Source organism: Micropterus salmoides, unplaced genomic scaffold, assembly GCF_014851395.1.
Source record: "Micropterus salmoides isolate LMB-PRFRI ecotype aquatic unplaced genomic scaffold, ASM1485139v1 Ms_hic_scaffold_4, whole genome shotgun sequence".
In the NCBI taxonomy this organism is placed as follows: Eukaryota; Metazoa; Chordata; class Actinopteri; order Centrarchiformes; family Centrarchidae; genus Micropterus; species Micropterus salmoides.
The window spans coordinates 14,224,624-14,247,271 of NW_024043372.1; the positions used below are offsets into that span (position 1 = coordinate 14,224,624).

Genomic DNA, 22,648 nt, shown 5'->3' on the forward strand with positions numbered 1-22,648 from the left:
GTGCTGTGGGCGAAATTACCGACTGAAATTTTTTTTCCCGTCGTTTTAAGTCGAAAACCCGCCGATGTTGTTGCTTCGAGTCTCAGCAGACACCATCTTGATTATTGCGCAATACCTGCGAGCTGCCTGCCTGCTCTCAGAGAGAAAACGTACCGCTTGAGAACACAGCATTGGAGATACATAGACATGCAGGGTGCCAAATGAAAGGTCTTCTCAGGCCGGATCGATTGATGCCCCATCACTGTGGGATGTTCCGTTCTCAATCTACAGGCCTGTAAAGCATGGGTGTGCTTTTGGTGACAGGAATGTTGATGAATACTCACTGTTTTTATCAATATTTCAATGTTTTGTCATTTGGAACTTGGTTGTATGGACAGAAAAGTGTTTTAAAGGTATCTACCAATAAAAACCAACATTTTAACAGTAAATATTGCCAAAATATGGACATTCGCCTGGTATATTTTGAAAATGTTCGACGATAACTGTTGTATTTTAGTTTATTTTCATCAGATTTACAGTTACAATTGCATTCTAGGTGTATTAGAAGATATTCAGTTGCATTATAAGCTTCCTTATGATGGTTTTGATGGTTTATTGCATTAAAATATAGCTTTTTTTTACCAGGCGAGGATGAAAATATCAGATTTTTTCTTTATTGCATCTCCATGTAGTCTGTAATAGTAAAATAAATATATTAATATACAATGGATTTATATTCCTTAGCTTCTGACTTTTCAAAGGAGACCAGAATTATGCATCTAGGCCAAATGGTTGAGGAGTTATTCCTGATTCATTTTAGGTATGTTATTTTAGCCATTTTTTCTGGAAAAAGGTGCCTGTGTATCAACAACTGTAACAACAGGTGCAACATCTTTTCTTACCTAAAATTTTGCATGCTAGGAGACCTTGACTAATTGTACACACCAAGCAACAAGTGGCTAATGAAATGTGTAAATAGTACAAACGTTGTAGAACAGAAAGTAACACTATGGAACACATAAAATGAGACTTAAGGCCCGAAATCCTTTGCAGAGACAGCTCTTTGTTGTTTGGTACTTTTGTCCACAATAACTTACTCTACGTTAAGGCTACTAGGACTTTCAGAAGGATGTGTTGACCATATTTGGCATTGTGGAGGTGTTTCTGTACGTAAGTGAGCCTGTACATGCACAACAAGATGGATAAATAGGTGAGATTCATCATTGTTGTGCGTGTACATGTGTGATAAACACCAATTTTCTCGTATTACAGTTCCTAAGCACGCATTTAGAACTTTGATAAATGAGGCCCCAGGTGTTTGAACTGGCACATTATGCAGTGCAGGGCATCCAGCCAGATTAAACAAACAGGTAATAAATGCAGTTATAATAGGACTAATTAATAGACAATCTGCATAATTTTGGCATTAATGCAAAAGCTTCAGGTCCTTGGAAAACCAAAATATGATGTTCAACGAACAGGTGGGTGATATTTTCCCTGACTTTAATTTTAATTTCTGTAGTTTTCTGGTAGTTTCACTAAAAGATTCGACTTTTAACAAATAATATTAAGCGTTGCCTACAAAATATATTGAAAACTGCAAACCAATCCCCTTGAAAAAACAAAAAAAATGTCATCAGTAATACTAAAAAATTTTGAATAATGAAAAGCATGAAGTACACAGTATGACTGTGTATGTATTGTAGTCACTGCACCATCCTTAGGTTTCCTCCACATCCCCTCTTGTAAAAGTCTTTAATCATTAAATAATCTTACATAAAGAGCATTATATATTAATATTATTAAATAATTTAGGCTAGGTGTAGGTGCAGCTTTATATTTAAATATTATAGTCACATCACCGCTTTCTGCTTCACGTTTAATGGTCATGCGCAGTGTTTCTGTGACCACAATGAGCTGTCTCTTTACATTCATTGCTTAGAGCATATCAGATATTGATATTAACAAACACCAGTATATACAGCTGCATTAAAAACAAAGTCCAGGGTCTCCTGGAGCAGCACGCAGGAGACAACAGTGTTGATGAGGGGTCGTCCCTGAATGGAAGAGCCTGTAGCCTATTGATTTTAAATCTGGCAAAAGGGTTCTGCTCCTATTTTGATTCATATGGACTTGAAGCCTAACTGACAAATAATACAATTATATTACAATGAAATCAAATTTTCCAGATCAATATCCATTTGTCTTTATACAGATTACTCGATAATATTCAGTGGACACAGTGGGTGGGTGCATTTCAAAGGATCAGAGGGAGCATTTTTCAGGATCATCGCTCATAATTAATGAAAGTGTAGAGAACAGTTCAGAGAATTGTATATTTCATTGCATAACTGAGCATACATTGCTACAGATAAAACCTCTTTTAACATATGTGGTCTAAAGTATGTACATGTTCACGACACTAAATGGATTTAGGATTTAACGATGACCTCAAAGTGCTTGCAATGAGTACAATATACAGTCCCCTCCAAAAGTATTGGAATGGTAAGGCAAATTCTTTTTGTTTTTCACTGAAGACATTTGGGTTTAAGATCAAAAGATGAGTATGAGACAAGAGTTCAGAATTTCAGCTCTCATTTCCTGGTATTCACATCTAGATGTGTTAAACAACTCAGGACATACCACCCTTTGTTTGAACCCACCCATTTTTCAAGTGAGCAAAACTATTGGAACATGTGACTGATGTTTCTTGTTGCCCAGGTGTTGCCTTTTAGGTTTATTGTCCAAACATTAAAGCTCTGCATGACTAGTCTAAGTTTTCATCCTTGGTTCAAACCTACAAAGACTGTATTTCCTGTTAAAGAGGATAAACCAACATGAAGACCAGAGAGCTGTCTATGGGAGAAAAGCAAGCCATTGTCAAGCTGAGAAAAGAAGGAAAATCGACCAGAGCCATTGAACAAACATTCTCATACTCACTTTTTGATCGTAAACCCAAAGTTCTGCAGTGAACAAGAAAAACAAAGGAATTTGCCTTCCCGTTCCAATACTTTTGGAGGGGACTGTAGCCTAGTCCCGCCTCTATCTGAGGGATAGGGGGAATCTCTGTGATAGTTTTTTCTCCCTGAGACGTCTTAGAGAACCAACACTGAATAAAACTGGCTACTTTGTTTAGTTGATTAAAAAAATCTCTTCTTATCTCAAGCACTCGCTTAAGGGTAAAAATAAACACCAATCTTGCGGTTTGAGCTGAGGCCTTCAGAATTGAGAATGGGATGTTTAATGTGATTTATCCTCCAGTTAAGCTTACCAGTCTCTCCCCATACAGGCAAGTATTCATCCTGCTGGATATCCAACATCAGCTCCAGGCCATTGCCCATCCCACCCTTCATCGTCACCATGAGGGGTCGTCCATCTTGCCCTGAATTAAAGGTGTAGCACTTCCCATAGCGTGTGAATATCTGAAAAAGATATACAAAGAAATACATGGATTTTAGTGATACATGGTCACAATAAGATAACAGGAAAGAATATCTAAATCTCACTACTGACCAGTGATGTGAGGATCGATACTAAAGTATCGATATTTCTGATACCAGCGTTTCTTGCTCTAGGATCGATACTCAGTCATTTGGAGTGAGTGTGTGTTTTATTTAAGTATCACACTATTACCAGGATGGTCTAATTACACTCAGTTGATAGGAACTACTTCTCCTTCCGCCTGTCAGTCATGCTTGTGCTACGGCTCTGTGATGGAGCTTCTTTGAAGTGACCCGCTGCAGCCCTTTACATTTCCCGCGATTGAATACTGACTATGGCTAACTGTAAAAGCAGTACACGTCACTATTTAAAACTATTTATTCATTAGTTATTAGTTTTAAGCAATAAATGTTAAAATGGCTTGCTATAAGCTGTTATGGTAATAATGACGGGCATAGGCTGCGTGTGTGCAACGGTTTATTTATGGCGTCAAAGGCCACTGGAAGCGGAAGTGTTTCAGCAGCGGAGCGTACAGCCTGCCCCAAGTTAAACACTTGTTTTTAATATGTCCTTTTTGTGCTTCTACTACATTCTTCACAGCTCTCTGTGGCCCGCTTTCGTTCCTCGTCTTGATGGGTGCATATAGCATCTACCACAGGGAGCATTTCAGAATAATAACATTTTGCTGCTGGATTTTGCAGACATGTTTAGATTTTGTTGATTTGGTGATTAGTGCTTGCTTTTACTATGATTAAGAAGGCTACATAGTTAAATTGTTTCTTTTCTGTCTAATCTAACATTGTTTATTGTTGATATATGAAACAATAAACTTGGTTTAAATGACTTGGTAGCAGATGGGCCCTGTGATGAAGCCACGCCCCTGATAGTCTAGCTCCGCCCCCGGTTTAATCGCCCCTGGCGATAGAGGTACTGCAGAGCAGTGGACTGTTTCAAAAACAGCTGAAACACACCTACAGTAATTCTGTTCTTGTTACGTTTTCAGCTGCAGAACTCAGAGGTCTTTTGTTGAGAAGCTGTTGACAAACCCGAGCCCTCACCCCCCTCACTGCTGCATGATACAATATGTGCTTGAGTGAATATGACATCACTTTTATTTCAGAGTGGGATATCCTGTGCCTGAGAAATCTCACACTCAACAACAATGACTACTGGCATCAAAGTAAATCTTGCAAAAAAGTGAATGTAGTTCTTTGGGGATACAGACTGTTAACATTTTAGAGAATGTAATGATTTCTGTTTTCAAATGAGAAACGACGATCATCATTTGAGCTGAATTAGTCGAATAATCAATGAGTCGGTTGGGAGAAAATTAAAACAGCAAGTATTTAGACTTTTTTATGTCATTAGTGATTGATTTTTCAAGCAAAAGTGCCAAACATTCACTGGTTCAGGCTTTTTAAATGTAAAGTTCTTCTGCCTTTCTTCAAATGATGGTTTTGGACTGTTAGAAAATTTTTTTTAATACATCACCTTGGGCTTTTCTATTTTGTGACATTTTTTTTTAGAGACCACATGAGTCATCAACAGATCAAGAGAACTAAACTGGCTGATCCATCGATTATGAAAACAATGCTTTGTTACAACTTGCGATAATTTCCAAGATTAATCGTTTGTTCCATAAAAATGCCACAAAATATTAAAAAATGACCACCACATACCCAATTGTCATATAATGTCTTCAAAATGACATGTAACTAACTAACTGGCAAATTTGCACTTTTATGCATTTGGAACCAGTTAATTTTTTTGGCATTTTTACTTAAAATTGACTAATTGTTTCAGATCTAATCAAATGTCCCTTAACTATTTTTCTCTCCCATCTGGATTCAAAGCAGATGGCAGGCCAGATCAAGCGAACTACACATGCTCCAGTCCCACTTTATCTCCACAGTATGACACAAAGCTGCAGATGCAATATGAGTTCAATGAACATGGTGCAGTCTTGTCAAAGCTCAACCATACCTGCCTTCAGAATACGCGCCTGAAGTATATTCTGCCTTATTAGTTCATCAGGCATGTACTGTACAGTAGCATCTGCTGGACAGCTACTATAGAGTGCAGCAGGGAACTGTGACCTATCGGTAAAGACATGATTGCCAGTGAACTAATGGATGTGTAATCGAATCATAGACATTAGGAAATGGAAAGTAATGGCCTGGATCCAAAATAAAAATGTCCTCTACTTTGTTGTCAAGCCACATGATTGGGAGCCATGTATCAAAGCGCTGTAGCTCACAATTAACTTATTATTAACCTTCAACATTTTGACATTCATATGAGGAAATGGTAAAAGGAAGCGGAGGAGGCGTTCGTAGAGACGAAATGACAAATAGGAGCAGAAAAGTAATCACTGAAATCAGTCTCAACCTTTCTGTCAACCTTTGTCTAAAATCTGTGCTTGCAACATAACATGGAGATTAGGGTTCATTGTAAGATAGAGGTAAAAATATCTAGATCATCATAACACTTTGTTGAGACTGCCTAAAAAAAGCTTTATTTGTTGTGAATGTATTGTTAGGACCTTGTGAACACATAGGGAGGCGTTTATGACATGGGTGACTTATGAGTCAGACATTAGCACTTCATGACAAATCACTCAAATCACAAACACCAGATGCACGGAGCCCGGAAAAATTGCAGCCATGTTTCACAAAAGAAAAGTTTGTATAATGTGAATCCTGTTCAGTGAAGTGTGGGAAAGAACGGCATGTGGATCACAATGCATTGCCTTTCAGGTTGCGAATATATAGGAGCTTTTAAGACACAAAGTGGTGAAATGTAATAAAAGCCTTCTGATACTCGGACACAATATGAGATGTGACCTTTCAAGTGCATATCTGGCAAAACTGAATCAAAAGCAGAGCCTCCAACTCCTGCTTATGTGCAGTGACTACAGAGCAAGGAAACAAACCAGAAATCCATCTTAGTCCTGGAGTTGCCTCTCACCATAATCAGATCATTGTTTGTCATTAGTCTTTGGAATATAGGGAAATCTTAGGATACCTAACCTGCATCAGCTGCACAGAAATAAAAGGTATTTGCTTTTAGTCTGAGAGTTTTAGAAGCATAGCTTGTCCCCATGAGACCCTGTAACAGCCAAACAACCCACATTTTACTTAATAATCTAAAACCAACCAATTTGTTTCCTTCCTTTCCAAGGTTTTTACCCATTTGCAGTTTTCCAAGACTGTTTTTTTTAGCAGACACGCTTTAACATTCAGAGAAAGCAGCATTGCTGCTCACACAGAAAAGAGAAAAGCATTTGGCTGACAAACATCAAGATAACAGTGATAAGCTTGTTCGTGATTGTGAGGAACTGTGTGCGTCTGTTTCTCAGCGTGCACGCATATTTGCACGAGAATATGAATGAGCATGCTGACATGGGAGAGTGTGTGTACAGAATTTGCGTGCATGTGTACAGCCACCCCTGCTTGCCATCTGTGTGTATGTGTTGATAATGCAGTGACTGACTACAGGAGGCCGGTAGTCAGAGTTGCTGTGGTAACCAGGAGATAGTGCTGGCTGCATTGACTGAAGAGCAGCAGCAGCAGTGGGTGCCTGTGTTGACCTTGGGGAGTCAGGATCTTCATTGTATTCTGTTGCTTTGAGGTTTGTGCTCAGTCTCAGCATGCTTCTTCATGTCTGTCTATCGAACGGCCTGCCTGCCTCACTCAATGTTGTTGACAGTGTTCGCGCAATTCCCAAACACATCCTAACAATTCAACAGGAGCTATGCGTTATTTCTGAAAAGTGCATCCTTTTAAGAGAGGCAAAAACCCCATCATAGCAAAAACAAAACCTTAATATTTAAAGTTACTTAAAAATTTAGTAATTCAAGTGGAGCAATCCAAGCAGTATTAAAATCCTCTACACAGTGATAGTAAACGTTTGAAACCTGCTGCTCAAATACATTTAGCATTAAGGGTGAGCAAATATTTGTGATGCCTAAGCAGTTTTTTTTCTGAGGAGATAAATCTGGTATTGAATTTGGCTCTTACACTGCTTAACACTGAGCCCTATACATTCAAAATGAGAACCATGGTATCTTCTTAACTTGTAAACAGAGAAATTTTATATTTAAATCGACCCCACCTGTGAGGAAAATCACTGAGAGAGACATCACCCTCTCCTGTTCTCACAGGGTGTAGAAATGTCACCGTCTCCCTCTTTGATAAATAATTCACAGACAGACGGCCCGAAACTGTTGAGATGGCCCTCGGCTATCATTCACATGACAATGTGACAAGGATGCACAAGCTGTTCCCTAAAGTTGCCAGGGAACCACTTTCCCCCCTCTCCATCAGAGCTGAGCACAAAAGGTGCAATGTGTTATGACAGTTACAAAAACACACACCTATGAAAGATTGTGTGGGTTTTACTTGGCATTGAATCAACTCAGCTAAAAATATAGATATTCTCAATCTGTTATATGTAATTAATTTATGGTTGACAAATAAGACAATTAATGAGTAGATAATGAAGTGTGGCAGCTTATTTTTCTGGTGTGGCCACTTTCTGTCACTGTACTTCATCTGTATGAGGAGGGAGTGTTGCAAAAGACATAAAAACATATTACACTATAAAACAATCCAATGCATTACCACAAACATATAAATATACCACAGATTCGAATCAACACTCTTAAACCAGCCTAAAAAAGAATCTGAACATAATGGTAAGCTTCTCAAATCTCACCAAAACCAATCTCACCTCAGGTCTTTTAGAAGTTGTTTTGGAGCTTTCGTGCACATCACAATATCACACAGTTGTCATCAGCAGATGAGAATCCAGAACAGCTAGTAAATGGACCTTGAGGTGAGACTGTTTTGTCAACTGCTGTTTCCAAGGTCTAGAATGAACTTTGAACATCAATATTTAAGGCAAAAGATTCCTTTATAAATGTAGTATCAAAGGACATTATATTGTACGGGATTTTTCTGTTCACCTGTTGTTCTACACTTTTCAAAACACCTCTGACTAGGTCTCAGATAGCAGGTGTGAGTTAAATGTGTAGGTAGAGAGAGCTGAAAGCAAACTGTGAGTGTCAAAAGAGTAACTTGTTAAATAAAATGCGTATGGTTGGACAGCTTTATGGACTATTGTTACATCTGCACTGATTTAGATCTTTTATGTATAATGGATTCTGTCACTTGTACTTATGAACTCTACAGTTCCTCTCAGCTCCACAGAGTTTTTTTAGGGTCTGTCAGCTCATTGTTTTGGTGTTACGGCCTGCAACTTCACTGTTTTTAGTTTACTCTCACCGCTCTGATCAGCATAATGTTCAGACAGTGCAAGCAGCTGCTTTCACTGAAAAAGCTCTGATAAACTTACACTATGGGCTGACAAAGTTAGCGACTAGCTGGTGAACAAAGTGGAGCATATATTTAGCTCAGGAGTTTGTGGAGAGCAGAACTGAGCTAAAAGACCAATGAATATGGGACTATCTTTCATCAGATAGCCAGAAACATAACTACAAATGAATGCTAATGTTGTGCAATGTCTGCTGGATGTGTAAATAGGCAATAGTTTGCTCACTAGTAAGTTCACCATAACAACTTAATAAGATCATAATACGTCAATGTTGTGTTCACAGCTCCGACACTTCATGTTCACAGCTATTGTTATCGATGGTTGAAATTTGATCTCCTATTATGCATAATTGTGGCCATTATGTAAACATCAAACATAGCTTTAAGTGTCTGGTCCGTTACTGATATCAGATAAAAATCAAAAACACAAATACATATCGAGGCCCCAAATCCACATAGACCATTGCACTGATTATCCAGAGAGGAAACACAGCGAATTAATAAACCTTCAGTTACACTTCCCAGTAGGATTTAAGAAAAATTTTTGAAAAAGCTGTCCATCAGAAGGGTGCACAGAAGGGACAGAGGCTGACTGCATGTTCTCGCATTGATTTTGTAACTGAAATCAATGTCAGAGACCTGCAAGTGAGGAGATGCCTGCCTGATGAGAATTAAGCATGCATAAAGAAGGATGGAGCAGCTGCATGGAGGGCAGGATGGATTGATGAGTCCAGTAGACCAAATTTATAGTTTCAAGAGGGATCCCGACAACATGGGGGGTTCCTGCACATAAGTCAATACATGCTGAAACCTACTGAAGGCACAGACTCGCCTTCCTCCTCCACACCTCACATCTCATGTGTGACTGATTCTATTGGTCTGACTCATGCCGACAGCTCGTCTTGTCTGCCCTGAGGCCAAGTAGGGCATCATCGATTATCTATGCGCTAGCACATATCCCCAAAACTCAGACTTCGACATTATGTTTATCTCTGAAATAGGCTGCCGTTGCTTGGTCACCCTTTGAAAGTGTTTCCTAAAGATGTTGGTAGGAAGAAATGTGTTAGACTGTGATAACTTGTTTTGTGGTTCCATTTAAATTGCATTTCAATTTGTGAAGAAAAAATCTGTTTGATGCATTATTTTGGGATACGGTTTGATGACACTTGAGATTGAGAGACTGAGGGCAAGCACTTTCAATACATTTCCCTCAAAACATACATTACCCTCAGTCATGCCTGCTGCAAACAAAACACAGATTTCCCAACATCAAACTGTGTTTCAAACACCAGAAGAAAATCTACTTAACTGAAAACAAATTTGGGTAATGAGGTGGGAGAGAGAGAGGAACGCTAGCTTTCACATTGTTCTCAAGGCGATGATGGAGTGGAATCAATGGGGCTGCAGTCTACCAATGAGGCCAATGCTAAGTGTTTTCCATCACAGTGTCGGGGAGTGCATTAAAGCGTTGCTAAATGAATCAAAAGTCAAAATTAGTGGCAGGTTGGTCTCTCAGGACTGTATGCACATTTATCCAGCAGTGATGGATGACAAAAGGAGGGACGAGTTATCTCCAATGAAATGATTTAACTTTTGACACTGTTTGTTGTGTCTGTGGGTTAAATAGTCAGACAAAAAGAGAGATGGGCTAAATGAGTTGTGAAGGAGTGAGAGAGGATGAGAAACAAAGAACAGATGCTTATGGAATAAAAATTGCTACTCCAACACCTCCAGTGTTGCCAAGTCAGTCAATTTAGAAAAACTACTGGAGGAATACAGCGATCTTATGGAGATATATTGTGAGATGAAATCCAGTTAGCCTATGTAATATAAATCCCTGTAAACTCACTATGGAGTGCAGCACGGCTCACGTCCATATAGTAATATTAGCTATACCAGCATTGATATAGAGAGACTACTCTCAGGCATATAACCAAGAAACAGTACAGAGGACTGCTGCATTGTGTGCAGCCTGGTGACTGCATGTGCTCAAAGCAAGTTAATTAGTCTACACAGCAGCCAACACATAAAAAATAATGTCAGGCAGTTATCAGTTCACCTTCTGACTCATCCTGTAATTGAAAAAGCTGCATCAACCTGTTGGGAAGGGGTGGGGGAGTTAAAACGAAGAACTGAACTTTGGCGACACACTCACGGTGCTGAAATTGCGCGGCCCGCAGAGCTCTCCCTGGTACCGACAGTACAGCAGCATCTCCTCCAGCTGGTGTCCCAGCCGGTCCAGCAGCTGCCTCATGGACGGCTGGGACTCCCGCGGAGGAGGAAGAAAGTGGTTGAAGTCCAAAATCCGAGACAGCGGGGACCACGGGGGCTCTTCCCCCGCGCCCCCTCCACCGTCGCCCCGCAGAGGCGTGAGCGCTTCTCTCGCAGCGGGGGAGACCTGCCAGTTCCTCCCAAAAAGTCCCAACCACCTCCCCGCGCTGAATATGTCCGTTTTCTTCATGCGCCGCGGCAGCAGCAGGTTCTGGTTACAGATGGTGACAGCGGGGAAAACGAGTCGCTTGGCGTACACCATGTGCGCCTTGCTGTACACAGGCGAGGAGAGCAGGTACCGCACTCTGTTTGAGGACCAGGTGAAGAGCAGAGCCACAGCTGCCAGGAAAGCCAGCAGCCACGCAACTCTCCGGGGGTAGGACCCGCTGAGGAAGATGTGCCTCAAACCATGCAAGGTGGTGTGCTTCAGGAAGAGCTTCCCGGCTTCGGCGAGGGAGCCCGGTTTCGGTTTCGATCCAGATGAGTCGCACTGGCACATTTTGGACGGAGGCTTGTGTTCGCTTTCAACATCTGTCCCGCTGTGGTCACAGTGAATGAGCCTCAACTCCTCTGCGCTCTCAGATGGCTGCTGTTTGCCACCGACTTTGGAGAGAGAGCGAGAGAGTGAAGCGCAGGCAGCTCTGCTTGGTCCTCTCAGGCACTGATCCGCAGCTTGTGCGGTGATGGGGGAGCATTTTGTCAGCAGCACAGCGCTCCCTGAGCTTGTCCGGGGGGGGCACCGAAGTTATTCAGAATGATTTAATGCGCCACTGTGCAGCAACAGGAGTCCAGGGGCATATTTAATCAACATTAGTCTCTGAAAATATAAAGAAATGCTACAGAGACAGTCATATTGTAATTACCCCAGCTTGATTCTCACTTTTTCATCTCTGTCTGTCCCTCCACCTTCACTCCACACACACACACACACACACACACACACACACACACACACACACTCTTCAGAATATCCTCAGTGCTGTTTGGTGAATGAAATCATTGGCCTCAGAAGCTACAGAACATTTGTCTTCCTTTTCAAGCCTGTCACACACACACCTATAGGCACACACAAACACACACACACACACACTTATGGGCGCGCACACAGGTACACAACACCACACACAGTAATCCCTTCTGGCTCACAATGTGTATTCTTCCTCAAAATTAAACACTGCACTATAGAAGGTAATGCTGTAGAGACTCTCATTCATTGCTGTTCCACCAGTTGAATTTTAAATATTGCACATCCGACAAAAACGTTCACCAGGCGCTTAACATTTTGGTGACACTCAGGTGTACGCAAACTGGATGACATTCTTGACTGTCAATTCTCTGATGTGTTTCAGTGGAAGGTGTGAAATGTTAGGGAGAAAACAAAAAGGTCAAGATGCTGCTGGTAAATTAATGCAAATCATGTTGCACGTCTTTTAAGCATCTCCCGAAGTCCCGAGGAGCCTAACTTAGATTTAATGGGTTTTTTGACCCTGCGGTGCCCCGGCTTGGCTGTGATGAGGGAAAACCTGTTTCTGGCAGGCAGCAGAGGCTTTAAACGCACCATTGACGAAGCGTTTTGCGAACACCATCGCTCTCTCAGGGGGTGCTGGTTAAGTGGTGGTTCATGCTTGGTTGATCATCATCACACAGTGTTCCAATCCAGAGTAAAAGCTGGACATCACATGGGCCTGATACTCCCTCTCTGCAGTGTATATGTGTGTCTGTAGTTTATTGACTTAGAAGAGGTGCGAAGGAAATGGTGTGAATTAAAAGAGCAAGAGAGCATGAATGAGGTGTACTCAGTGAATACATTTTGTAGTCTTGTCTTTCTGTCTCTGAAAGGATAAATCCAGTTTCTTGCCATTTGGGTAATTGCTGTCAGACAATCAGATAGATTGTAAAAAAGCCATCAGTTTGGCCAGATAATCTAAACTACTTTATACTTTATTGGTAAGTAAACAATGTTAGTATTAATCCCTCACATCCCTGCACACTGAAAACAAGAAACAAGGAAGTCAGTCTGTAAAGTGCTTGGATGGTAAACTGTGAAGGAGGTTTAGAAAACATAGTGTGGGTAATAATTTTATCTTTTGCCCTTTCTCTTCTCTTTCAAATTAATTCAGCTAACGTTAGGGCAAGACTGGATAACCAAGCAGGCTGCTCCAGATTTAAGGCTTGGTCACACCAGCAGCTTAAATGCTGAAATTTCACTGCAAATCATCATTCAATGCAGTCTCTGCAACTGGTGGATTCAATCTTGTGTGAAGTAAATCAGTTAAACTTTGACCCACGAATATGGGCTATATCAAGACATCTTGACAGTGCTGACCTTTTACAGTTTTTTTCAATTGCTAACAAGGGTTTACCTAAACTCAGGATACAAGATCAAAACTCAGCAGCACACCTACCTCACACAATTAGTTAAATAGTACATTTTCTGCTCAAAACCGCATCTTGTTCTTTAAACACAAACTCATTTTAAATGCAAAGTAACATTATCTACTAAACAAACTCTATCAAAGCACAGTGAACCTGACTCAGATCAAATCATTCCAACAAAACATTAGCATGTTTTCTTTCCCAGAGGAACATATCAATCAATCATAGCACGACGACTTTCTAAATACAAACAGCTGATGGCATTACAAAAACTGGATTGCTTTTCATGTTTCAGTTGTACCTGCATACGGTAGACAATGTGAAATCCATTGTTTTTTGTAATTCAGTTTCCTTTTACTGTAAACCACCCTACATTTTTAGCTTGAGGGTCAAATGTGTGAATTTTTGGCAATAAACTACATAAAAGTGAAAAAAATTAAATTAAATCTTTACTTTACAGAATGTAGAGTAGGAAAAAGATCTAAGTGAATGAATTATAGAAGTAAAAGCTTAAAAATACTGTCAAATACGTTTACGTTCCTCCTTGAGCACTGTGCTCCTCCAATGAACGCCTCCTGGCTCTGTAATCCCTAAGCACAAAGCAATCTTACTGTAGTCTCGGCTGTTCTCATCTGTAACACTACGATTGTGAAACAAGCTACCACACACCATCAGAGCAGGGGTGTCCCTTTCTAACTTCAAGAAACTCTTGTAAACTCATCTCTCCCGAGAACACGTCCTCTTACAACACCTCTAATCGCTTACCTCTAACATGCACTTCCTGTGCTCTTCATCTTCTTCTATCTCCTTACAATTATCTTGTACTGATTGCACTATTTGTTAACTCTTACTTATTTCTTTATGTATTTACCCTATTGATGCTGTATGTGCAAATAGCTCTTACTAATATTTATTGTCACTTGTAGATCTCTTACTGTATTGATGCTTTATTGATGCTTGTATGTTGTTCCTCAAATGTAAGTCGCTTTGGATAAGAGTGTCTGCCAAATGAGTAAATGTACAGCAATTACACTGAAATAAACAAAAATGCACACAGGGGAAAGGATAAAAAAATCACAGTCCTGTTCTAATCCATATGATCTTCAGCATTGGCTACATGTTCTCATCCACATCACATCTAATGTCGTCTCTCGCTATGTACCTGGATAGAAACACTTACCCTGGTTCAGCTACTCCTCTCTGGCACTGTTCCTCTCCCTGGCCCAACTATTCTTCTCCCTTTTTTGGAGATTATTCTTTCTTTCTCAGCACAACTCCAGAAAGTCCCCTTATTACTGCATTGTGTAGTAAGTTAAAAAAAAAACTTCAACACCTGTATATGCCTCTGGTTGAGATAGGAATTAGCTGTGATCTATTTTATCCATATTACAATTAATCAGCTATTTCTCAATGTTTCCATGAAATGTTTATTCAGAAATGCCTATCAGCTGTTTCAATATAGATTTTGAGCTGCTATTAGATGCATTATACATTATTTAAGGTTTTGAAAATGATATCTTGATTTCTGACATGTTGTGTGCTAGCATTGTAAATAACACAAAAAACAGCCACAGTTTTGGTATTGGGTAAGCTTGTACGTAAAGAAAAACATAGCATTTTAGAAATGGGATAATTGACTGCATATTCTGTGTAAACAACATGAATTGTGTTAATTGTATGTATGACCAGACGGATGTGGGGCTAACTGTGTTTAGGGTTTTGAAAATGTGACTACATATTAGACAACTAGAACAGACAGATAGAAATATGCACCACAAAGCACAACATGAACTGACATGGAAAGGGCCTTAAGGTGGGTCCTGCTATACCTGATCTTGAGGTCTTGTAGGGGTTCCCAGTGTTTTAAAACCTTTATTTTATTAATTGTGTGCTTTTAAATGTTGCATATTAAGTCATTTGTGTTTAATCAAATTACCACACAGAATACCTGGCTGGGACTAGCAGTATTTCACCATATAAAAAATGTATACATTAGCTCAGTCTTGCACTGGGGCCAGCTGGCAAGTTGTTTGCAGTCAGGCTTCTTTTTAGCAATGTTGCATATGCACAAAATAATATTAAAAATTTTATAAAAACTACAAAAACAAGTCATAATAAAAATATACTTTCATATCTGTGAATATGTATATATGAGATTTGAAACCTAGAACGTTGATATTACAATATGTTTACATATTTAAAAGACTTGGTGCAATATCTGTGTATGGCCAATATGGTATGGTTAAGGTTAAGAAAAGATTGTTGTTATGGCAAATAAACTATTAGTTAGTTAGTTAGTGCTACATGACTAATCCACTTGGTTAAAGCTAGAGAAAGATTTTGGTTAATTGAATGTTAATTTCAGGTCTGTGAAGGGTCGCTAACTCTGGGCTCCTGTGTCAGACGCTGAGTATCAATTCTGACGACGCGCAGTTAATAAGACGGTGTCAGACCGCACAGGCATAAACTTTGTCAGAGTTGGTGAGGGACGTCATCTCACCACAGACTTTATGCAGTAATGCGTTTTCAGTTAAATTGAAGGTGGTGATGACGCTTCGTTTATTTGCCACAGGACAAACGCAGCAATGCTGATGATTTTGGACCGTCACAACCATCAATAAGCCGAATAATTATGGAAACAACATTTTAGCACTTACAGCTCCACATTCTGTCACATGTTTCATCGACTTTCCAACAACACCCCCCGTAATCCGACAGAAGCAAACGCAATTCATATAGCTGGCAATACAGGAGCGCATTTGATGGCGCTCATATCAAGATAAACTTTTTTTTATCTTTCATTTATTAATGTGCAGGCCTATATCATAATGTATTATCTTGAAAATTCTTTATTGTTAAATGTGTGTTGAATATAAACTCCTCTTAGGAATTTTACCATTCAATGTGAATTTTTCTGAGAATATTCTTAAAGAAGGAAATCTATTTAGTCATTGGTCCTTGGCGACATCGTCATCCAAAATCCTGTTTGCGGCACAGCAAAGACTGACACTTAAGATTTAGTCCTACACTTCACTCAAATTGTGGCTATGATGCTTGATAACTAACTTTTAAGCACAGCTTTGAGCCAAGAATTTTTTTACTCTTAGTCAGTTCTTAGCAGTGTTCTTATGAGTAATTCTGAGAAGCTTAATAAATAGGGCCCTGATCTCCACACTCCTAATTTCCTGCCTCACCACATAAAGGTCACACTACTTCCTACATTGGTGCAATTTTTAGGGATAACTGGGCTGCTTTTTTGTCCAGTCAATATGTCACTCACCCACAGACTGCATGACAGTGCACACAGAGTGTAAATGATAGGAAAGTCAAGTACTAGTAGGAGGAACAGATCAGGCAAACACTAGCAGCGTAATGTCTCTGTGTTTCAGGGTTCATACATGATACAGCCTGCTTACTCATACTTTTAGCTCTCATTCACTTGCCGATGATATACTGCAGCAAACGTCATAATGTCCCTCCTGAGGACAATCACGTCTTCTACTCGAGTTATTACTCATATTTTAACGAGTGAAGATGGCATGGGGAATGGTTGCTCAACTGTGGGCCCATGATGTCTTCACAGTGAGATGCCACAATCCCATATTCTAGAGTTGTACCATGGAAATCAAGGTGTGCCTGATTGAATTCAGTTATGTATCATGTACAGAATGCTGCATATCTGCGAATAGGAGAGTAACAAAGTGAGCAAAGAAAGAGACGATAAATATTAGCTTTCCTGATCCAGTGCAAGCAGGAGACTAACTGAAGTTTAAGCATGAACATTTGGGGTGTGCATTTGTAACTTATATTAAAAAACTTGGTGGGCGGTGCATCAGAATACACCAAAGATCCTGGATCCTGACACTTTTGGCATTTAACTGTGTTTGTTCTACCCCATTTCCCCAGTCAGCTCATCAAGAGGGAGGGCTCTGTGCAACAATCTAATCCGTCTGGGTGAAGGGATAATGATGTACTGGCTTGACAGGGAAACACAATCCCACAGCAGTGTAACAACAACAGAATAACAAATGCATGCTGCTCTGAAACTAATGAACCCATTATGAAAGCAAACAGGGATATTGTTTAGGGAACCCTGGGCAAGTCTATTAATAGCTACGCATTTGAGATGTAACTAAATGTTGTGTTTGATTGACATGTTCCTAACATAAACCATGAATTTACCAGTGAATAAAGAGAAATAAAAATAAATAAAAAGCAGCTTTCTTGATTAGTACTGGGCAGAAAAATGCAGACTTTGGCTAAAAGACTATTGATTTTTCAATGTTCTGTATACTCCCATAGCAGAACATTTGAGTCTATAAAACGCCAGCTTACTTATTTCTTCAAAGAAGTAACAGTTCAGGCTTCCCAATACTGTTGCCTTAATGGGAAATATACACATAGAGCATTACTATAATCACAGACAGCCCAATTTTCATTTTAGAGTTTGAATCTATCTCTTGCAAAGTCGTTCCAATGATGTTATTGAGACAAATCCTAGCGCTGTTAAACATAAAGCTGATGGGGACTTTCATTAACACCCTGACAGTGTGCAGGGTAAATTTATGGACACATTTTGGAGTTCAGACTTGTCAGCAGCACCACAATGAAACAAAAAGGATGTAATTATGGAAACATTCCATGCACAAATGTCAGTATCCATTGCAAGCTGATGTCATGAATTTCTAGTGCAGGCTATTGAACACCACAGAGCATTAGTTGCTGGGAACTCATGTGAATAAGAGTAATCTGTAGATAGCTGTTTTTTTGGGTGGATTTTTGCTTTGACAGTTCCTCTAAATGAGAAAATGTCTTCAATTTCAATCAGTGGAGCCAGTCAAGCAGCAAATGCTTAAAAGCCAACTGAAGATGAATGAAAAGGCACTGACAAGCACAGAAATTTAATAACTGCCACTTGAGGTCATATCTTATCAGTCAGTTTAGCAAGCCAGTCAGGATTACACCTTTTGGCGTGCAGTGTGTGACATGCTCAGGGCAGAATTACATGCTATAAATATATATATTTAAAATGCCACCTTTAGTATTCAAACTTGTGGTGTAAATTTGGAGTTGACGTATATCACATAAGTACCTGCAAGATAGTTTTTGGACCTATAATGTATTTATGTATAGCATACACTCTTTTCACTAGCCTTTGTCCCTTTTTTCTTCAGATGTACATACACACATAATTGATTAGATGTGTTGGGAATAATATGTAATATGTTCTTCAGCAGACGCTGAAGACTTCTGGTTATACAAGGGCTTTCACATAAGCAAGATGGCTGCATATGTGGGGCATTTGGATATTTGTTTTTCAGCTGATACTGGTGATATTTACTATGCATATTTATTTTATTTATTTAGAAAAGTCTGCATGTGGATAAATCTGTAGATGTCGGGAAGATACATATGTATTTTACATTTATTGTATTGTTGGTGGTGGGGAAAGTGGGAGGGTTTTAGAGATTGGGTTTTGGAGATTGGAGATCAATATATGTGTTAAGTGTTAAGCATCTACCTGTGTAGATAATCACAGAAAAAGAACTACACTACCTGCCGGATGAGTGGGTGGATTGGATTTACTACTGTTAACATCACAAATAAATGAAAATGTGGATTTTTCATGAATAATTCTGTATCTGAAAAGGGAGTGCCAGGAGCAACATGAATATCCTCTTGTGTATATGTGGATGCTGAAGGGTAAAAAAACCTGTTGGGTACACATTGCTCTGTGTGTCTGACTGCTGACTTCTGGGATGTCGAGGCACTCGGCAGTTACTCAAACTGTTACGGCCTGGATCGGGGCAGGGCTGCCCAGCCCAGACCTTGACATGTATAGTCAAACTACACGACACAAGGTGAGCAACGCTGTCCAGCTCCCCTCCCAACGTCTCTCCTTACCAGTCTCTCTTAAATCTAATTTGTTGGAAAAACTTTCCCTCTATCATTACCCTCAATACTTGCTGTTGTTTGCAAGGGCATAAACAGAATGCACTTCTCCTCATCCTGCCAATTCTCCGTTATGTGTCTTTTTTAAATCAACCCTCCTCACAAACACCTTTGTTCTCTACCCTACCTCCCTCTTTCCTCCTCTCATTCTGTGATCTCCGTATTCTCTCTGCTTCTCTGCTGTCGCCTCACTGTCTCCCGCTGGGAATGTTTGGTGCCATGGCACCCACAAGGGAGCAGGCAAAGAGAGAGGGAGGGAGGGAGGTGGTGAAGGACACAGCAAACGAAGGGAAGCATTGTGGGGGCATGGGGGGCAGCAGCAGGCAGGGTCCTGTAGCTGCAGGGGCTGAGAGAGTAGCAGGTAGTGATTTACAGAGACAATTTTGAGGATAATAGTGTACATGATCTCCTGTAAGGGACAAGTGTTACGAAGGCCACTTTTCCAATAGCCTCTCGATCTCCTGGGCTATCAGGTTGAATTAAAGTCTGCATCAGGTAAGTGCCCTTCTACTGTAAAAACAATGTGAGAGATGAGAGTCGGTGGATGTAGCTCAGGAGCACAGAGAGCTTGAGGTAGTGACATTAAAACAAAGCATGAATATTGTGTGACGTTCTCAGCAGCCCTCTGAGCATATTAAGTATTAATAGTGTCATTGTGTAAGTGTTGTGAATATATATCCTTGGTTATAAAACTATAATAATTTTTATGGCTGCTCTGAAAAAAGTACAGTAATAAACCAAGTAAAAAACATGCTAAACTGCTGTAATTAACATACAGCCTTACAATAATTAAACAGTACACTATAGCTCGCATGTTGTGGAAGAATAATGTCGAACAGGCAAAGTGATGTCTCTGGGGGGCACTCGTCATGAGGAGTACTACTCAGCCTATGAAAATAGTTGTGTAATAACTTCTGTGGTTCTGGATATCGCCCATTCTTTTTGGTAATCGTCTCTTGTGGATCCCCCAACTGTATGGAGGAGCAACATTTATGGAGTACCCCTTTAAAATATTTCTACACAATGAACCCAATATCACAACTTTAGGTTAATATTATATTTTCCTTGATTTAAAGTAGCTTTTGTATTTATTATTCCAATAGGGTTTCATCACTACGGTGTGGCTTATAAAAAAGATTTTTTCGTGTTGTGAAAGGACTAAATGTGGCATCACCACCATGTATGACACATCAATGTATTAATCTGAAAATTGATTCAGGAGTCTTACTGTATAACTACTGTGGCTGAATGGCGCAGATTTATATTTACAGCCCAAGGGGGTGTAAGAGCATCCCTGCTTGCACAGGGAAACACAAGAATGACACCGCTAATTCATCTAGGCAGCATCATGACAGCTGGGCTGGGGAGAGTTTGGGGAAGGGGAAATGGTTCTGATGAATGACTTTCAGAGTACAGCCGCTAGCTAGAGCAAACAGTCTCCCAGTCCCCACAGGCCTGATGCCTCCTATTTGTCGCTCAGGGAGAAATGAATGAATGGCCCTTTGAGAAATAAATGGTCCCTTTCTGTCTGACATTTACAAATGAATCCTTCTTGTAAAACTAAATCCATCCATTTGTTTTATTAGTAGTGGAGGTGAGTTTCCTGTGCTGGTGCTTAAAATTGTGTGGTTGTCATATGCTCACACAGCAGTGGTGATTTAAGAAATGTATAAATGACCAAAGGCTATTGTGGAAGGTATTGCATGCAATTACACATTCAAGCTATAGTATATCACTCATATAAACAGATAGAGTGAGATGAGTTGATCGATCTCAATCTCACGTCTGATTTTAAATATGGTACTGCAGTCAAGATGTTTTTAGGGGGAGTTCCTTGCTGGAGGTATTTTATGCTGAACAACAGCCAGGTGCAGGGAATGTGTCACATTAAGGTTGCCCAGTTTAAAACCAGTACCAAAACCTGTACAGTACTGGGTAGTGCGACAAACTGTTGTTTGTCAAGAAGTAAATTCCCCATAAATCACAAATTACTATTCTAAAATTTCAGTATGAGTATGGATGTAACACATGAGATATAACATGTTAATTAATGTTGTATCCTTAAACCTTGGAGAAAGCCAGACAAGCTATTTCCTCCTGCTTCCTTCCACTCTTTATGCTAAGCTAAGCTAAACACACTATGGCTCCAGCTCTGATTGATAACTATCTTCTCATCTCACTCTTGAAAAACAAGCATTGGTATATTTCCTAAAATATTAAACTATTCTATTAATATAATAGAAATCAAGGACAGTAATGAAAGCAAGTGGAAATCCATTGCCTATTCAAAGATCAAATACATTATATTGGCTCTTCAAATCCAGAACTGCCGCCTCAAATAAAAAACAAATGTGCACTATTTCAAAGTAACATCAAACTCAAAAGACAACAGTATGAACAAAGCTGCCCTCTCCTTCTCCAGATACAGATCCTTTCAATGCCATTTGTTTTAAAACAATTAAATGCATCGAGCACCACCACCCTCCTCCCTGAGAAACACGTCGTATTAAAAAAATCTTGTCCTATCAAAATATAACATCAAAAGTTTGCTTTTGATTTTTAATTCAGCATAAGTACGATCAAGAACTTCTAAACCACTGAGATCCTCAGGCAATATCTTGACAAGTTTACTTCAGTCCCTAGGTTATAGGTTTATCAGCTGCTGTTAACCAGCTTATTCTGACAGACGGAATACAAAGGAACAATATACTTCTTTGATTTGTTGCCTGGATGTATTGACTTTATTCAAGCTACTTCACCAAAGTTAATTTATGTGCAAATTCTGTGTTTGTTCTCCTTGTTCAAAAAAAGTGTTTTGCACCAAATACACTGGCAGCTTGTGAAACTGCTGGCAAGAGGTGAGCGTGTGCAAGTGCATGTATGTGTGTGCATGTGTGTGTGTATGTGTGTGTGTGTGTGTGTGTGTGTGTGTGTGTGTGTGTGTTACACCTTATGTCAGCGGGATGTCAGACATGCCGTGAAGGCAGGACTAACGTAGCCCAACTGGCTGACAACTCCCTTGGACAACCCCTCCACACACACACACAGAGGAAGATCAGACTGCTAAAAGGGATGAAATAGGCGGTCCAAAGCCAGCTGCAACTACTGGGTTGCACCTAAATAGATCTTTCATATTGATTTAATTTTGGTCTGCAGTATATTGTTTCCTCTGGAGATACATTTACTGAAAGCAATATGATGGCTCTTTCATGAGTGTGTACGGTGTGTACGTGTGTGCTTGCATGTGGGTGTGTAAGGTGTGTAGCAGACACAGTCACTAATTGCTGGCATGATTT

The 22,648-nt window shown here is 39.9% G+C and overlaps 1 protein-coding gene across 3 annotated transcripts in view; it reads right to left on the reverse strand.

Annotated features, from left to right (window-relative positions):
- asic1b (acid-sensing (proton-gated) ion channel 1b) overlaps positions 1 to 22,648 on the reverse strand; it is a 161,302-nt gene that overhangs the window by 19,937 nt on the left and 118,717 nt on the right. For 2 of the 3 annotated variants that reach the window (XM_038697804.1, XM_038697806.1), the window contains one exon: positions 3,251 to 3,401. In XM_038697804.1, coding sequence (XP_038553732.1) covers positions 3,251 to 3,401 — 151 coding nt within the window. Of the gene's footprint in view, positions 1 to 3,250; positions 3,402 to 10,908; positions 11,892 to 22,648 lie in introns of those variants that run through there. The other variant, XM_038697805.1, reaches the window with a different exon arrangement.